Here is a 19700-nt window from a genome sequence, read left to right on the forward strand (position 1 = left end):
AAGGACACTGACATAAAAAATGGCAATGCAGCACAGAAAACAGTCTTCTGGAACAGAGCTTCAGGTCAATACAATACCTGTCGGATAAATATCAGGATTTTATGTTATCACACCACCCAAGTATCTTTAGGATAGGAGTCCTTGCAACTTTTCTGTAAAGAGGAATAGCGTTATTGTCTGATTTTGCAGATTCATCACTGAGACAGCAAGGACCAGATTTTTAAATGTACTAGATCCTTCAAAATGCAGATAATTTTCTTGAGGAATATTAGGTGTTATTTTCCAGTTACCAGCTCCCAGCTCAAATACAGTACATGCCTAAATCCAGGCAGATTTCTTTGGGCCGTTGCTATATACCGAGAGCCCCAGGTTACTTCTCATCAAACCAGCTCCAGAATCAAAGCAGTCTCAGCGGTGTAACAGAACAGAACTAAATCTGACATTTTTGAGCTTATTATCTGAGGTCAAGCTTGTTGCTCCCCTTGCTGCTATGCTATGCTGCTGGGAAGACTGGTGCTGGCTTTATTTACTCTTGGCCACTCTGCCCGGCACGGTGTAGGGCTATTTTGAGGTGCTTTTAAAATTGACCAGGATCCCAGAAGAAGTCTTTATCAGAGCAGGGATTTGCATTCATATTTTCTGGCCTTTAATTCTTCCTTTCTTGTTTAAAGAATAAAAGTTGCAGGTGTCTTTATTAGGTGATACTCCATTTGACAGTAAAGCACTATGAATCAGTAATACCTTTTAAGTTAAAACTCAGATATGGCATGATAAAAGATAATATTTTAACACATTACCTAGCATCTCATTCTAAATCTTTCAGAGCTTCATGCTGCTCTGGACAGCAGAAGGAGAGGTGGAAATAGCTCTAGAGTCAGAGCTTTTGCCCGTCTGAGCAAGCTGGCATAATAGCTCTGTGCCAGCCCTTCTCCAGTGTCTAGCGCTCCAGGCTGGCCAGGATCAGAGATGGAGATGAAGGAGTATACAGAAAAAGGTGTCTCCAAAGCCATCTATTTTTTACTTTTCATTGGTCTCTAAGGAACAGCGGAAGTTGAGAGAATAATTGCAGGGAATCGTGAGATCATACGCTTCTGGCAATCATCTTCCAAGGCTATTTGGCCTGAAAACTCCTTTTCATGCATGACCTAATTTCTGCTCCAAATGCAGAGATTACTCATCTGCCAGTCGTTTCTAGAATCTATGACAAGGCGTTGAAACCCTAGGTAAGTGGCAGGTGCCAGCGGTGTATTTTGTTCCTTCCCAGGCATGCCTTGACATTTCTGTTTGCAGTATTCTCTGTTCACAGTTAATGAGTTCAGCTGAAGCTAACTGCAATGATTACTTCATGTGGTTTGGGGTCCTGAAAGAATGGACTTACTTTATTTCATACACTCAGAAAGCTGTTTAAATTGTTGCTGAACTGACTTGAAATGGAGGGAAATTCATCTGGAACTGGCATGCTATTTACAGTAACGTATGTATTAAATTAGTGTAAATAAAACTTTCTGACTCATCAGTAAGCTAGCTGGATTACTCTGCTTTTGGAAGCCATCCAGGTGTAATCAAATTAAAGCATGTCATTACTTCATATTTCACAGTCAAGCCAGAATTTAAGTACATCGGCAATATGCACGGAAATGAAGTTGTTGGGAAAGAGCTGCTAATATACCTTGCACAGTATCTGTGTTCAGAATATCTTCTGGGGAATCCTCGCGTCCAGAGCTTGATCAATAACACCAGGATTCATCTCTTACCATCACTCAACCCAGATGGGTATGAACTGGCTGCTGAAGAGGTAAAAGACTTTTTATAAAGAAATGTTCAATGCTTCCTATTGCTAAAATTCCCCATGGAAAAGGACAAAGTGAGAGGGGATGTCCCGTGTGTGGGAGGGAGTGCTAATAATGGCAGCTAAAATCCCGGTCTGATCTGATGGCAGGTTGTTTTGCAGTCATGATGTGAACAGAGCAAATAGGAAATCGAAGCCACATTAGCCGTTATTGCTCCTTGCATGCTGTGACACGAGAATGACTGTGTCACTTTTTCACACATTTTGTGGTCTGCGCTATCAGTTCTAGAACAAAATGCCCACTGACTCACTTTTAATGACTGTTCAATTACTTTATAAGGAAAAGTGGTTTAATACTGTGGAATAGATATACTTCCTCCTGAAGAAGACCAGGTATAATAAAATACTAATATTTTCTCTACTATCAAGCTTTCATAATGGATGACAGTTTTCAGATCCCAGCTTGTGTTTGAAGAGGACACATGAAAGCAACATTTCTATTATGTGTTATCTCACATTCTTCTTTTCACCTTGCTGTTATTGTTTGCACCATTAGCATGGAAACAGAGCCTTTCTTTTTCTGAGCTTGCTCATGTGGTGAGCAATATCTATTAGAATGAGTTTGGGATTATTGCATTCTGCCTGAACTTTTCTTTGAGTGTCAGTTGTATTTTTTTTTTCCCCCTCTAACACACTCTGCATGTTGCTCCCTGCTGGGTAAGAAACTGCTGAGTTCCTCTCATGAGTCTCACCACTGGTGACTGAAATGGTTCCTGTATGCTACTAAGTGCTTTAGTGACATGGGGGTAAAAAATGATCAATAACTATGATTTTTTTTTTTAGCTGTGTAGACATTCTTATCAAATCTCTGATGCCTTTCAAAACTTACTAGTTTTGCAAAACTTCCCCTTGGTGATTATAAAATTAAATTTTGAATACCTCTTTTTTTCCAAAAAGAGATATTTTCAGAAGGGAGAATATACTGAGGTTGGCTTCTGTGTTGTAAATTAGGGAGCTGGTTACAACGGATGGGTCATTGGACGACAGACAGCTCAGAACTTGGACCTGAACAGAAACTTCCCAGATTTGACATCTGAGGTTTACCGAAGGGCTGGGATTCGTGGGGCACGTCTCGATCACATCCCCATTCCACAGTCCTACTGGTGGGGTAAGGTATGAGTTACACATTTCATAAATCACATACGCTACAGAGCAGCTCAGAAATTAAGAACCTAAGATTGCTTGGTCTGAAGTTGTTCTCTGGTAATCAGGCTTTATAAGTAGGACTACACTGGACAGACTCAGAACTGGCATGAAAAAATCCTGGCCAAAGAGACAGGGGTCACAGGTCATTGGGAAAATTCGTGGAAAATTTGGAGTCTGCTATTTTAGATAAAAAATAGTGACTGTTTGGAAGGGTCACCAGTGTGTAATGATTTATCACTAGCGATTTACGCGGTGGTAGCATGTTGAAATCGGATCTCGTTACTCTAAGCTCTGTACAGATTTGATGCAATAGTGGTTTCTGCGCTGGAAACCATGCAAAGGCTTCATGTGAAGTTATGTGCCATCAGCTTTCCACAAAAAGGATGGTTATAAGTGCTCATAAATAGCTGGAGCAATGGAAACAGCTGTTCAGGCTCCTGCAGTGCTGGAAGGGTGACAGGAGAGCTGCTGCTGCCTCCCACCATGGGGAGCAGGACGGAAGGGGCATTGCAGGGGCTTGCACTCATCCCCAATGACCTTTGCGTTACGTGATGTCCAGGGACGCTCAGCTCAGGCCTCCTGGCATCCCTGGCCAACTGGCTTCCCCTGATGCTGGCAACTCACGTGGGAACTTAGTTCCCCTAAAAAGAAGAAACACCAGAAGCCAAATCAGTAGCTCTGATATTGAGAATGCCTCTTTCCTTTACTTCTCTCATGAAATCATGGTTTTTAAGTCAGAGGTTTTTTTCCATTTCAATTTTGTTTGCTAGCAAAAGGCCTCAAGTGTGTAGGGAACAGGAGAGTTTCAGCAGCTGTTGTATTAGCAGAAGATTGGGGAGCCCACACCAGAGTTTTGGACTCTTCCCCAGGTGACCTCATGTAAGGCCAGGTCTAAATCCCAAAGGCATCTCTGATGCTGCCCCAATGCCTTAGTACCCTCTTTCACAGCAATAAAATCTGGATAAAAGCACCACACTGTCTCAGAGCAGTGTCACAGATAAGAAGAGCTGAGAAAAGCTTAGTAACACACATTATATCAGACTGCTGATTTTCAACGTGTCTCAGCTTAAGAAATTTATTTTATTTTATGCTTTTTATTGTACAGATCCCAGCTCATGCCACTAGTTTTCTGCATGAGTATAAGATCACAGACTTAAAATTTTCCAACTTTTGACTGAATAATAAGTGCTGCTAGTAAGCTGGTAAATGCAAGGAGTGAAGAGCCACAGAGAGGAAAGCAGTGCTGAGAGCATGGGAAGCAGAGCCAGAGGCCACATGAAAACAGCCCAAAAAAGGGATGTTAGCAGAAAAGTCTTGGGAGGTTACGTGTTCACTTCATCCCACTTATATACAGTGGTTTTCATGGCTGTACATCTAAGAACTATGTGTAGATATCAAACTGAAACTTTTCTTCAACAAATAAAATGTTTATGAGAGAATATGAAGAATCCTGGGCGCAGGGTGAGGCCCAGCCCTGTCGATGGCATGGGCCGACTCCAGCCTGGCGTGAAACTTTGGTGGGGACCTGGGCCGTTTCAGACACGAGTCTTATCTGGTGTCCCGGAGGGTTTGCTCTCCCATGTAGGACTGAGGCTTAGAGCCATCCCTGTTCTTTTTTTGGGAGACCTTCATCCCCTTCCTCTGAATACAGATTTTGGCTGCGAATGCCTGTGTTTCACAGTAATTGTCTGAACATGGCTCACTTGAGTTCAGTATCTGCCATCCTGTTCCCTCAGGGCAATCACGGGATTATTTAGTTAATCAGGAACCTGCCTGCTTTTGTAACATGCAGTAATGTTTACTCAGAAGAATGTGCTAAATCAAAAATACATCATAAAACAACAGTCATTTTATACACATAGCTTACTGGGAGTCACTATGGTATTTCAGAGCTTCTCGCTGATTCTGTTTCTTTGGTAACGGTTTCTTGCTGGGCTCCTGGTTTGAGAGCAAGTGCTATCTGTTGTTGCTTAGGTTGGACATGCTGTGTAATTGCAGGTCTCTCATATGCCAGGCTTTCTGAGCCACATCACAGTGATGTGTGTGATTACCTGGGGGAGATGCTTGCAAGGACTTGTTCCCTGCCACAGAGACACGAACTTGTTGCTGACACTGACTTCAGTTCTTGCCACCATTGTTTAGCTCAGCTGTGAAGTGCAGTCACCAGCTAGTCCATGAGGAGATGGCTGATGACTCAAACGGTGCCCGTAATGTCTTACTTATCAGAGAGAGTCCTTTCCTTGCAGTCCTTTGCAGCATCAGTGTTGAGGGTGCCAGTCTTCTGTGAACTCCATCATGGGCTGTACCGTCTCCTGAGTTGTGTGCAGACAGGCTCCAGTGAGGGCCTGACACACCTGGAAAATGCCTTTTGTTTTTTCCTGGGTGTATTCAGGCAGGTTTTCCTTGCCCCCTTGGACTGGATGTCCCAGGTGTGCATCAGCCCTTGGGGTGATGAAGGTGGGGATGGATGTGCACTTCAGCCTTGTGCATGCTCTTTCTGCGTCCTGAGGTGCAGGACTGAAGGACTGAGCACCAGTGAGTAAGGATGAAGGTGGCTTTGAACCCCCAGTATCCCAGTGCCCGGTGCCAGCTGTGCAGCTTGTCCCACACTGCCTTTGCCTGCTGTGCAGCCCAGAGTCCCCATAACTCATCTGATTTACTGGCTCTAACCCTAAATGGCTTCCTCCTCTGGGTTCTGCTTCTGTTCCAGTCCTTTTAGCAGTCTTTGTGATGGTCAGTAGTAGGCAGATGCTTGCTTTTAAAGCCATGGTTTTAGCCCTCACAGATGGTCTTTGTGCATTGTGAGGTGCAGGGTTGAAGGCCTGAGCATCAGTAAGGACATTCAATCAGCCTGAACTCTGTCTCGGTGGGGGCAAAGTGCCATGGCATCAGATATGTCCATTCCTTGCCTTTGTAGAGGAAATGGAAACATGGTGACAAATCATTCCTCACAGCACCAAAGGTCATGGGGAACCTCAACACCAGCCTGTCACCTACCACTTTCTTAATAGTATTTATAACCTGCCTTATGAAAATGATTATGTGAGTATTACAAGGCATTGTACAAAGACTAGAAAATAGAAAGTGAGCTCCTGGCCAGTCTCATGAACTCGGGAGAGCTCCTTGCCTCCCTCTAACTCTTGCTGTACAATGTATTTCATTCTCTGCTATTATGAATTATTGCAGTAGGTGATCTGAGGGCTAAAATGAAGTCAGTTAAATTGGCTTGATTCAAACAGGGTTTGGGGGCTGACACTGGAGGCTGGCATAGTCTTTAGGAAAATGAGTCCAGTTCTTTCTAAAAGGGGAAAAAACATCTTTGAAAACCATGGAGATGGTGCCTAAATACAGTATAATAAACAGAAATGAGACTCAGGTTTAAAAATGGTAATGGCCATACATTGTATTTATGGCCAAATAATTTAACTACTTTCTAATTGTGTCCTGAATTGCTCCTGTGAGATGGATAATTTAAGATTGATGTCCTCTGACTAAAAAGCAAGAGCTCTAGTGAGGGAAAAAAAACCAAAATAACAAAAAAACAAACCCATATTAAAGGAAAAGTCTATGAATAGTCAAAGGCCAGAGTGACACAAATAGCATCTGATATCTTCTGATGGAGCTGAACCAGAATAAAAAGGGATGTGCACATTTCAAAGCCTTAATCACTGTACATGATGTCACTGAAATGCTATTAAGATAAAAATAGTGACATTAAAATTACTGATTTTTCCGCAACATTCACTTCAATAAGATGTTGGCTCTGTGACACAGCAGTGTCTTGTGGGTTATGCAGGTATCTAGCGAGGAAGTGGGCTAATCGGGGGAGAGGCTGATTCTAGGAGCTCTCTGAGTAAAACTGCCTATTGCCTTTGCCTAATGCCTTGCAGAAGCTACTTAAATAGAAATCTTTTCATCAAAATATGAGACCCCTGTTTCAAAGGAGAGCAGATTCTGTCCCCAACATAGCCTCATCTGTTCTGTCTCCTGAAAAGGGTCGCTGGCCTGTGGCGTCCCCTGAACCTCGGCTGCACGTTACCTACAGGAGTACTGGTGGGCACAACCCAAACCTGCCAGGGAGCAGGAGACCCCTTCCCCATGGTGTTGCCTGAGGTTTTCAGGCTATTACATGCTTCCCACATGTACATATCCTGCCAGACACTGGATGGAGTATCAAGACTTGTGAGGACTGTAAAAAAAATCCAGAGGAGATAACACCTGTTATCACTTCAACCAAATAATTTTTTTTCTGTTTAGTTAGCGGGAGATACAATTTTTGGACACGGAGCTGTCTCTGTTGACTTCTGTGACTAGTCACAGTGTGTGGTTTAGATCTACAAAGCTTTGAATCAAACAGTTGATATGTCCTTCACCAGACCTGGCTGGCAAAGGTGGAAACGTTGTAGCTTCCCCCTGCTCATCACCACCCAGCAGCCAAATATTGTCGCTCTCCCACCCGCTCTCCCACCCACTCTCCCCTTGCAGCGGAGGTGGTGGCACAGAGCGTGCATGCTCCTCCTCCTCCTCAGCTTCAGCGCCGAGTTAGTCTGGTCAGCCCGAACCCTCCTTACAGTGACGGATGGGAACAGAGGCTCTTGGGGACCCCTGTGGAGACCAGTTAGCCACTCTGGCTTGATGTAGTCGAACTTTAGTGAGCAGAGTGAGGAAGAGGAGAAGCGTTCCTCTTGTCATTTTGCTCTTCAGACTGGCAGGGATGGAGGTCCTGAGTCTAGCTGCAGTGCAAGGGAAATGGTTATGTTGGTGCTGGAGGAGAGGGAAACAGCAGGGAGAAGGAATAGGAGTCTCTGTAAGGCAAGGAGGAGGAGGAAGGAGTGAGGATCCCTGAGCTGCTTTGGTACCATCCTTCTGCTCCTCAGGCTGCCTGGAGCAACAGGAATGCAGTGCTGAGACACCTTCATAGCTTGTAGCACTGGCAATGTGCTGCCAGGTTTCTTTTCATCAGAACACGTGGTTTGTCTTTTATTTTCCAGACTTTTTTCATTTTTGAGGTCTTCCACATCCCCACTCCTTACTCTTTCCTCCCCACTTTTCCTCAGGTAGTGGAAATCTGACTGAAAAACTAACATTTTTATTTAGGTGCATTTATCATGTGCCCTCATTTTCTGGGACATGCTCTCTTCTCCCACCTGGTATTTCTACGATATTCTATATTTGCCAGGATTTCTGGATACTAGTCAGCTTTTAAGGACCGACTCCCACGTACATGTCCTGTACCCCTGATTAGACTGTTCTTTGTCTGCAAAATTCAGACATGTCCATTGAATATGTGCATGTGTCACAGCAATATGTGACACTTTCTGAAACCTGAGACTCACTGTGCGATGTGCTACATGAAATCCGGGACAGACTATATCAGCTCAGTTTTTAGGAGACCAACTTCTGGCAGGCATGCAAATTTCAAAGAGTTTGCCACTATCACCGCAAACTACTAATTTCTTAATGATTCACCTTACAGCAGTTGCAGGTCTCTCAGATTCCTGTTTCTACCCAAATGCAAGGCACAGCCTTTTCAAATAGCACAACTGCAGTGGCTGGAGACCCAAGTTCAACTCAACAACCAGAGATCTAAGAAAGCCTGAAAGCTGTGAGGACAGAGTAAAACAGTTAATAATTATGGCATCTGAACTGTGGTAACCTGCTGCCAAGGTCAGAAATGAGCAGGCGAATAACTCCTTAAATCATTCCACATATTTGCACTGGGGAGTGATGAAGCTGTCTTCAGCCAGACTAGTGAGCTCTGCCCTGAAGCAGAAGACGAGTGATCCCACTGGCCTTGCTGCCAGCTCTGCTGCCGTGGGGGCAACTCATGGCAGGGACGCGACAATCACCTGCTGAGGGTGAAAATGCTCTATCCCACTCCAGATATTTGCAGACAAATGTGGAGCTGTGTTGATCTGTCAGATGAATAGATGTAGGGAGGGGTGACTTCTTAGCCTGGATGTAATTACACTAATGTATGTAAAATTCTATCTAGATATGCCCTTTCCCTGAGATCCTTTGCTCTCTTCCTCTGTTCTGGGGACTTACAATATATCAGTGGTGCAACATTGCCCCACAGGGGTGTTTCTGCTCCGCATCTAACTTTGTGCTCCTCACAGCATTCCCAAAGCTGTGATGTATTTGTGGAACAGATTGAAGACTGATCCAAAGAAAACGGGAATTACTATTGGCACAACTCTAATCTATAGGTCTTTAGGGTTTTTTGCTTTCTTTTTTTCTCCACATTGCTATTTAAACTGTTTAAACTTTGGCACTCAGTTTGCTCTTACTGGTTATTAGCTGCTCCAGGATCCTGACTAGAAAATTTTCTAATGGCTGGTGGGAATTAAAGCAACGGGCGATATGTTGTGTTAGCAGCTGTGGACCAAGTCCATCATAATAGACCCTGCTCATTTTTTTTAAAACTGCATATCCGCATCTGTGCAAAGCAGTCCCGGACTGGCAGCACTGTGCATTCACTCGCTTGTCCACTGGTAATTTCATAAATTGCAAGTGAGCAGAGCATGGTCTCCCGTAAGGGCACCTGGTTGGGTGCCTGGGCTTGCAAGGACTGGCCACCAGATGACACTGTTGCCTCTAAAAATTAACTAATACCGGAGCAGGACTGTGAAATTATTCCTCAGGAAGAGTGGAGCCTGTGTTTCAGGGGGCTGGGTACCCAAGTATCTTTGGGAGTCTGGTCCCCACTCCCTTAGCAGCTGTTACTCAGCGTGGACTGTCACCGTGACAAATTCTGTGCCTTATTTGTGGCCGTTCACTGCAAGTAAAATGCAGCCGTTTCTGAGTTTTCTATATGTTACTCCTCATTATTTGCTAAATGATAGTGAACGAGACAGTGCATTTTCAGCAAGTGCTAAGCATTAGAAATTGATCTCCATATTCCGCTTATCCATGCAAGGTCAATCCCACCGATTCAGAAATGAAATTAGAGAAGGAAGTAATTTGCTTGCAAGTAATGGTATAATGCCACCATTTTTCAAATTTAAAAAATGTTGTCATCACATTGAACTGCTGAAAATGCCTTTGCAATAAAATGTTACTCCTTTGTCAAAGTTTCTCTTTCTTTTCTCAGTTTTTCCATGGTGATTGCCTCTAGCTTATAGCTATCCAGAAGCAGTGTGCCTCATTTGTTCCCTGGAGCAAACCACTGCTCCTTCGGCCATTAAGCTTTGGGATTGAGCAGCTGAGGATCTTTGTCATTCTCCTTTCTGACACACTCCCTTCTCCACTGGGCTTTATCCTGCCATGGATTGACTCATTTCCAAATTGCGTGATCACTTATAGCTTTTTTTTTCTCCTGTGCTTCAGGTGGCCCCTGAGACGAAAGCGGTGATGAAGTGGTTGAGGTCGATCCCCTTCGTGCTCTCTGCCAGCCTCCATGGGGGTGAGCTGGTTGTGACCTATCCTTACGACTATTCGAAGCATCCTCTGGAAGAGAAAATGTTCTCCCCTACACCTGACGAGAAGGTAATATTCTTTTTGCATGGTGAGCGTATCATATGTTTTCCACACGTGGAACCATGAGAACTTTTCCTTTAACAAGTAACAAATTTAACTTTGATTTATTTAGATTTTATACGTGTGTGTATATGTATGTATATAGAGATATATGATTTATATATCTGTTTAATGTACTTTTAAATATATGATCTTTTGCACATTAACAGCTTGATCTGTAATGATTTACTGATGTTTTGTGATGTCAAACATGATCCCACAAGGCACAGGTTAGGGAAAATGCGGGCTCTTGCATTTAAAGAGCCAAGGGTCTGATATCTTCGCTGCTGATTGCCAGGAGAAGTGGAACAAGTCTGATCCACAGTGCTGAAATGCAGAGCTGTAGAAACGAAAAGAGGGGCTGCCATATGGTGGCAGCGTTGTAACGTTTATTCCAGGTCAGTTAACGCGGGTGGGTTTCCTGCCTCTCCGTCCCTGGAAAGTTCCTCATCTGGGACTCGCCGTAAATCTTCTGTGAAATTTTTTGCCATCTTTCCTACGTCCCTTTGATTTTCTCAGTCTAGTATTCATTGTCGACATGCCCGCTAGGAGAACAGCTAGCTTTGTAGCCTTTTAGTGTATGTTAAAATGTTTCTGGCCTTTTAAGAAAAAGCGGTTCTTTATGTAGCCAAACAGCAGTTGAACATAGACAGCATTTGATCTTCAACTTGATATATCAGTTATCTTTGAGCATATCTTTTGGCTGACTCTCTTATGAAGCGACAGTTCTCACCAGGAACTATTAAGTATTTCAGTATTTATCACTATTAAATAATTCCTACATCAATACATTTCTTCTGAACTGTACAATACTTATTGATTATGTGTGCATAACAGTGATTTAGCAGTAAAAGAGGCCAGAGTCAGCACAGTAAAGAGCACGCAGAGCAAATGTTTAGCGGATGGTAATGAAAGCTACAGAAGATCTTGGTGAGGACTAGGGAAATCAGTAACATGTACACTCATATATATGAATTACATTTTCTCCTGTATCTTCTTCACCCCATAGCCTGTGCTAGAGGCACAGTGATTTATACTTACATGGCAGAGGAGTGTGGCCATGTGTCTTACCAAGTCCGTTCACTTGTGGGACTTGAAGGATCGTAGTCCCTCTGCCATCTCCAGACAGTGACAGCATGTTTGCTTTGAAGGAGAAGATGTGGTCCTACATGCAAAGTACCCCATCCCGATCCCATGCACAGCTGGGTGAGCCCTAAAGCGTGCCCTTGGTTTGGGACAGCGCAAGTCAGGACGTCACACAAGTGGCTGCTACATATAGCCTAGAGCTGTAAAACTGAGGAAACTGAATACAAACTTCGAAGTTTAAAAGTTGCAGGGGAGGGCAAAGGATCGCCACAATTAAATCCAGCTTTTCAAAGAAGTCAGCACAGGAACCTTAATGATGCTACCAATATCACTGTCAATTTTGCCCAGAAAGTTATAAAACCTGTATTGGTTAAGTGACCTGCATTTAACTGATCTCATCTGCAGTTGCTACTGCTGGGGAACCTGCATCCTGAAATGCTGCTGCTTGTTTCAGCTGCTGCTATGTTGGCTGTAACCCTTGTTCTGCCTGCTGACCTGTGGATCCACCCCTGCAAGGGAAACAAGGCAAATTTTCACCCTTGGCTGCAGCCCAGGATGAAATGCCACAGTGCAGCTAGTGGCTAGAAATTAATGACTCAAATTCTGCAAAATACATTCAAATCAGGTTTAAAAAGCTAGTGATGGCTCCCCTTGGTACAAATGCACTGTTTGCAAATGCACCTGGATGCGACCTCCTTATGGTCCTCACAGCGTATGTGTGGCGGCACTGGGATCCTCTTGGCAGCTGGTCCAAGATACAGCAGATTTCAGGCCTTTTTAACCTGCATCACAGCCTGGGCTGGTACCTACTGGGATTAACCGGTCTCAAAAGTGGCCCATGTCTTTACCCTCATGTTCTTGCGTCTAGTCCAGCTCACTTAATCCAGAGCTTTTCCATTTTTTGGCTTCTGTGGAGATGGATTTTTTAGCAGGCTCCTGTTGCTTTGTGATTCTCATGAGGTTTCACCGATGACTGTGTGCCTGGGAGCAGAAAGGTACCGAAGGCAGCGAGTTCACTTTCTTCAGTGAATAGAAACATTCCCTTCCCTCCACCCCGTGAAAAAAAATACCCAACCTGTGAAAGTCAATGAGGTAAAAGTGCTGCCTGAGGTAATGGAGTTTACCTCATTTTACCAAATGAAGCATCACATTTCCAAAGTCACAAGAAGTCTTTGCTTTTTATTTATTTTCTCCCTTTTTGTTCCTCTGCATTATGCCAAAATGTGTAAGTTTTTTGAGGTCCACAGCTATTCATACCTTAGCTGCTAAGTGATAGATAGATGCATTGCTCTCTGAGCAAATTTTAACTTGTTTTTAAACTTTACTTTTTTTTTTTTTAATCTAGTTCATTTGATTTTGGATTTCTTGCTTTCTCTCCCTGCTACCACCCATCTTCCTTTGCTTGTGTTAACAGCCAAACAAAAGCCTTATGCCACTTGGTGTGAAACCAGAGAAGAAAGAATTGGTCATCAGAAATAAAATATCTTCAGATGTCTTTGGAAAAATGGAGAAACATATTCCTGAGTCACATAGGCTCTTTTTAAACTACTAGTGAATATCTTCCACAGGTGGTCCAGAACTGGCCCCAAAATGCCTTTAGAAATTAAAGATGTGAGGGCCTGGTCTCTGTACTATTGGTAACAAAAGTTCTTGTTAACATGTTTAATTAAGTTCCCTTGAAAGTTTAGTTGAAAAGAGATGGATGTTAACAGTGTGGGGCTGATCAGTGCTTAGACATATGGAAAGTCAAGGGAGGTGTAAAAACATTTTGTATTAAGTATCTGAGGTTAGGATTTTTAGCATCTGCTCATCAGAAATATTTTGGTAAACTTCCTTTAAACTTTACATAACACTTTGTTTGCCACTCTTCCTTGGTCAGCCACTTGATCCCATAATTATCCCAGCTTTGTGCTTATTAGAAACGTTCCTAAGTGTTATGTCCAGATTGTGTGCTAGGTCATTTCAGTCTCCATGCAGCATCAATGATAACAGTTTAGCTTTCTTCACTTTCTGAAGTCAAGGGAAAAATACAGTACAGCCATTCTTACAAAAATCCACTCCAAAATATCTGGATTAGTGCTTTATTCTCTGTGCATAGGGCCAAGACCTTACCTGTAGCGACCCTCTGAGGCTCCAGCCTCTCCTAGATGTGGTGGTTCCAGGCACTTCCCAGTGAGGCCAGAGCCCTCCAGGGCTCAGCCCCAAGCAATGACCTCTTGGATGGACAAACCAAAACTATTACCACCTTCTACCTGAACTGGCGAGTGCCTTTTTCTAATATGTTTCAGACACTGTTAGAGAGGTATACCTAACGTCATTAATGGCAATTAGCTAGAGGTGTTATCAAGAGTTTCGGTTTGCGCCTGGAAATACCAGATGGCCTGAAACCGGAGTTAGTTATCAAAATTTACAAGCACCTGAAAATAAAATTGATAAGCCCTTCAATACCTTTCATAAATGGCAAACAATTATTCTTATTACTGTAATCAGCAGACACAGGGAGTAATATTGTTCAAAGCACCTTTAAGCTTTGGAGAAATTAATAAATTGCACTGAGGATAATTCACACATTTTTGTAAAGCATTTGATTTAGGAGGCTAAGTGTTTGGATTTAACTTCTAAGTCAGTTTGCTGCGCTGTGAGGTTTACCTAAGCTCCTTGAGTCACTTCTAATGTCCACCCATTATTATTAGGTTCTCTTGTAAAAGTAGGATTTAAACTCCTCATTTTCTTACACGTGTTTTCTTAAACAATATGCAAAACACTCAGCTAAACCAGTAGCATCTGACAATTGCCATCATTTTAGTGTTGAAGTCTGAAATTATAATTTATGTAGATAAGATCCAGATTAAAAAAAAAGGCAGGGTGTGGGGGGCAGTTCCGTACAAATTTGGAATTAACATCAGAGAAAAATAGCAAGAAACTCATTGGAAGAAATGCTCTCTACAGATCACTGCTGTTTCTTCTGTCTTCAGTGCATGTATCCATCACTTCTCTTTTCTGGGTGATGACTCATCTGCTCTTCATCAGTATTAATGCTCTATAGGAAATCAGTGGTGACATCCTCCATCACCACATACTCGTCCTTCACTTTTTAGGAATGCTTTCTGCCCCATGAAGAAGCAACTGCCATTAAGATCAAACTGACAGGTTGTCCTGTGTGAGTGATAAGTACAAAGCAAATTGACACTGTCTATTTTAAACTCCAGCTGCCCTTACAAAGATCTGGTTGGGCTAAGGCTGATCTAGGGTATTTTTGATAGGGTAAAAATAACATGAACTATAACATAACGGGGAGAACTAATATCCACTTTTAAGCCCAAGACTTAAAGACCAAAGAAACCTTCTAGTCTCTCCCCAGATGATAAACCTGAACCCAAATATCACAAAATCCATCCATATTTAATATCATCTCTAGCTAGATATACTGAAGTGCAGAGAAGGACCTCAGGGAAGACAATTCAACACTCCCGGGAGGAATATCCTTGCCTGGAGGCTCACCTTTGTTCACAGCCCTTGAGGATGCAGGATGGCTCATAGTTTGGTCTTGCAAGAGCAATAGTTACTAGGTACAGCATTAATGGCTGAATGTTAAAGTTTGCAAAATTAAATATACGACAAACTCTTTTGTTACAGATGTTTAAAATCCTGGCTAAGGCATATGCAGATGCGCACCCAGTCATCTCAGACCGATCAGAAATTCGCTGTGGTGGAAGTTTTGTGAGACGTGGAGGTATAATAAATGGTGCTGAGTGGTACAGCTTCACTGGAGGTAAAACCGCTTTACCATCATATCAAGTGAGGTAAAACCTCTATATGACCTTTATGAGACACAAGGGTTTGAAAGAAGCAATTTTATTCATTTCAGTTCACTTTAGATCAGACCCCTGCAAAAAATAACTTGAGAGGGATTTAAGTAGTAAAATGTATGTTGTTAACATTTATATTCAGATACTGTTGGAGAAATTCAACCCTGATATCACCTGAGAGAAGTTAACAAGTTATGCAGGAGTTGAATTTGTTATTGTATCTAATGTCATCCTAGTTTTAAAATCCGAAATGGTAGTTTATGAAGAAATAAATGCTTAATATAATGCTCTTATCCCTTAACAGCAGCATAAATTTTGATCCATCTTCCAGACTCACATTGTGCTTTATGCACTCATGCTGCTTTTTCAATCTCTTTAAATAAAGTTTCACTTAAGAGTGCTAAGGAATAAAACAACAGAGACAAATAGCACATTCATTTGTGCTTAGGTAGCTAATTTGATTTCCTCACTAGTATTATTTGGTTTTCTTCAGGATTGCTAAAATATTGACATAGATGAAATATCAGTGTTCATAAAATTTTCAGAAGCACTTCAGTCTTATTTTCAAATAGGACTCAGCTGGACCCCAAATAATTCTATTGAAACTAGGCATTTAGAAAGCTTTAGAGCATGAGTGAGAATTACGTTTGAATATCCTAGGCTTACATTCCTCTGAAAATTATATTCTGTGTCTTTTGTGTAGGAATAATTTTGAGCATACTAATGGAAAAAGGCCATCATCTTTACTGGTGACCTTTGGAAATCACCTCTGATAGTACTGATTATCCAGTCACTATGATTAACCAGTGCTTATCTCTCTATTGCTGCTTCTGAGTCTGGTAAATGATGCTTTTTCACCTGAAAGGAGTGTCATGGTCATTAATTAATTCATAGGTGAACCAAGTCTTGTAGTATTCTGAATTTCCTGAATACTTTTTATATATTGGCTGTACACATTCTTTACAATATATTTAGCCACATTTGCAGGGATTGCATTCAGCTACATGCAACAGCAAAGTTCTAGCTAAGGGTTAAACGGCTTGTTCATGGTCTCTTCTTCTTCTTCTTCTTTTTTTTTAAACCTATAGGCATGGCAGATTTTAACTACCTTCATACAAATTGTTTTGAAATTACCGTGGAGGTAGGATGCGAAAAGTTTCCTTTGGAGGAAGAATTGTTTACCATCTGGCATGAAAACAGAGACTCCCTTCTAAATTACATGGAAATGGTACAGCTCTACTTTTACAAACCTTAGCACTTACGGTTTTTCTTCTTCATTCTTTGTCAGTATTCCTTTCTTTATTGTTTCCCCGTTTAGTTATCACCAGAGAGCACTGAATCAATCATCTCACTCCACCAGGGGCCCCGGTTCCTCAGCTGGTCTAACAGGACACAGAGATAACATTTTCCCTGTCTTGCAGGAAGGATGGAGATTGAGGGCTGTAAAGGCCTTGAAAACAGTGCAAAAGGGAATAGTCTGTAAATACTTTGTGCAATATTATGAACGCACTCTCCCAAATTCAGTACCACAAAAAACAACATATTCAGAAAAATATGAATCAACCTTTCTCTTGACAAATAAACCTACAAGATTTACTTTCCAGAAAGCTTCTTGGAACTTCTTGATTTTCACATCCCATGTTCTTGGTCCAAACCCCCACTGTACAGCAACAGGAGATGTAACGGTTCAGCTGGAATGGAAAAGTTCTAAGTATCTTATTAGAAATTCTGCTTTCATGGTTTTCAGCTCAGTTTTTGGACAAAAGTGGTTAACAACTGCCTAAATCCTGACATTTTAGAGGAGCAACTGTACATCTGTGAGCCTAAAAATATATCTTTTAAGAGTCACTTACAATAATAAGTTTGAGCTCAGCAAAAACAAATACCTCATTGACAATAAGTAAGTGAACACAGAAACACAAGTTGCTCATCTTTCTCTCGGCTATTAGTATATTAGCTTTCTGTCATGCCTTATTTTGATAGAGTATGCAGTAATTTAAAATTGTTAGGAGTGTTTTTATGGCCTTTCTAAGCAACCTCTTGCTACTTGTGGTAAGTATCATCATTCAATAAAGTCTACAGTGCAGACCACCAAACTCATTTCATTTTACAGCTGTCTGATGAAAATGAGTTTTAGTGAATCCAAATGGAGCTGGGTTAAATCCATATATATTGCAGTTGAAGCCTTCAAGATGTAAAGATTTTTGTAGTGTGAGATACTGTAGAAGTCTATGCCGGAAAAGCTTTTTGAGTAAATGCAGGACAGTAAGCAAAACAACTTTGCAGATAAGGATGACTGAATTACTCCTGATAAGGATTAAGTCTGCCATAACCAATTCAAACTTTTCTTATTCTGATATATGCCAGGATATTTGGTGTGTGTACAGCTCTACTTGGCTTAACTCACAGAAGCAGAATTCATTTTCATAAATGCTGACTCTTCTCGCCTTTGGAAGTGGTGTCAAAACACCCTCCCAAACCTCTACGGTGCAGACTTGGGGCTAAAACAAAAATTATATTAACTAAAGCAAAACAAACTAAACATTGCTAAAGAAATTTCAATTTTGTCATTTTTATACCATCATGTTGTAATTGCGAGATTATTATTGCTGTTGGATGAGGTCATTCTACTTTGAGTATGTCTACACTGTAAATTAAATTTGGGTCTGAGATGATTCTTCTGACCAGATTTACCCACCATCCATATGATAAATCCTCAAGTCCATGCTGAAAAGAAAATTGCAGTTATTCATCATAATAGTTCTTAAGGCATAGTTTTGAAGTCCTTATATTGTGTATTACCTTAGTCCTCCAATTAATAGCTCCAGTCAATATGGAATGAGTATTTAACAAGAACAGTGATACACAGTCTCACCTTAAATAAAAAACTGCTGCCATTAGACTAGATTTATTTTTTTCCAAGCTTCTTACGAAGAATTACTCTAAAGTTGGATATTTTAATGCTTGTTTCAAACTTTTCCACTTCTCATCAGAAAAGTAAATACACATATTTTCTCCATTGTTTTGTTGCTTTATTTTTTTTTTCCATTCTTCTCCTTCTGTGACAGATAAAAAGGAAAATGGGGAGGGGAAAATGAGAATAAGAGAAATAAGAGGAGGAAAAAAGGAGGGAAAAAAGAACAGCTCGAGTGAATCATAGTGATTCAGGGAAAAAACCCAAATGGAATTACTATTCATTTTAAAAGTTCACATATAATTCCCAATAGAAAGCTTTTCCATTTCTGAAGATTGCACAAAAAGAATCTACTCTTTACAAATTTAAATTTTTTTCTGTGTTTTTTTTGGGGGGGGTCAGACTGCAAATATAGTGAGCTGGTTGTGCACCTTCTTGTATGACAGAATTCACCTTGCGCTTTAGTTTGTCACCCAGCACGTTGCTCATCAGCTCAAGCAGCTGAAGTGTCTGCTTGTAAAGAAAGGAAGACAAGTACTGTGCACACTGCAGTCATGACAGTCTGACACATAGTGACACAGGCAGCAGAAAGCTGATGAGGAGTCCAAAGTAGCTGAAGATTTCACTGCACCATTCCTATTCACCGATATTAAATCAGAATATTAACAGATTAATAATAACAATTACATTAAATGTTATATATTGATTAATATTAATCATTATGCTTTGATAATGATTAATAAATGTTTTAAAAGACTGTACATTAATATAAAATAATATATGATGTTTTGCAATCACTTGTTATTCTAATTTCTTCTTAACTTTGAAGGGTTTATTTTATCCTTATTTTATTCTTATGCTTCTGCTCTATTTTAAGTTAGTAACAGCATGTCTATTATAGGATAATCGGTCAGTTTTGTTTTTTTATCTTGAAGCATTTTGGGATCCTTTAATACAGGATGGAAGAAAATAAAAAGTATGTATTACAACTAATACTAAATACCTGATTTCTTTATGCAACCTGCATTAATTATTTCTACTGCCAAGATGGCAGCGTATTATTTGATAAGTGTTACTATCTGAAAGCTAATAATTCTACTTTATTTTGATTTATTTCACACTTTTTTTAATGCTGCACTTTACATAGATTAAAGGGCCATTGCTTTGTGCTGAACTGACTTCACTCACACCACCAGTGACTCCATTTTATTGTGTATAGAGTATCAGCCTGTTTTTTAGAGGCCTAATATTTCATTTCTTTGTGGTTCTGGGTCTAGGACAGACATTCAAAAACATTTTTTAAATATAGTAGTTGGATCATCAGGTGCCGCTGATCTGTGCGCACACTTGATGCATGGTCACATACTTAGTCTGAGAA

At 41.1% G+C, this 19700-nt stretch overlaps 1 protein-coding gene across 1 annotated transcript in view; it reads left to right on the plus strand.

Moving 5' to 3' along the window:
- Window positions 1-19700, plus strand: part of CPZ (carboxypeptidase Z) — a 39330-nt gene that overhangs the window by 16182 nt on the left and 3448 nt on the right. The window contains exons 5-9 of the mRNA XM_026122014.2: window positions 1599-1795; window positions 2801-2962; window positions 10325-10483; window positions 15236-15371; window positions 16497-16636. Coding sequence (XP_025977799.1) covers window positions 1599-1795; window positions 2801-2962; window positions 10325-10483; window positions 15236-15371; window positions 16497-16636 — 794 coding nt within the window. The remainder of the gene's footprint in view (window positions 1-1598; window positions 1796-2800; window positions 2963-10324; window positions 10484-15235; window positions 15372-16496; window positions 16637-19700) is intronic.

The sequence above is a fragment of the Dromaius novaehollandiae genome, chromosome 4 (genome assembly GCF_036370855.1).
Source record: "Dromaius novaehollandiae isolate bDroNov1 chromosome 4, bDroNov1.hap1, whole genome shotgun sequence".
NCBI lineage: Eukaryota > Metazoa > Chordata > Aves > Casuariiformes > Dromaiidae > Dromaius > Dromaius novaehollandiae.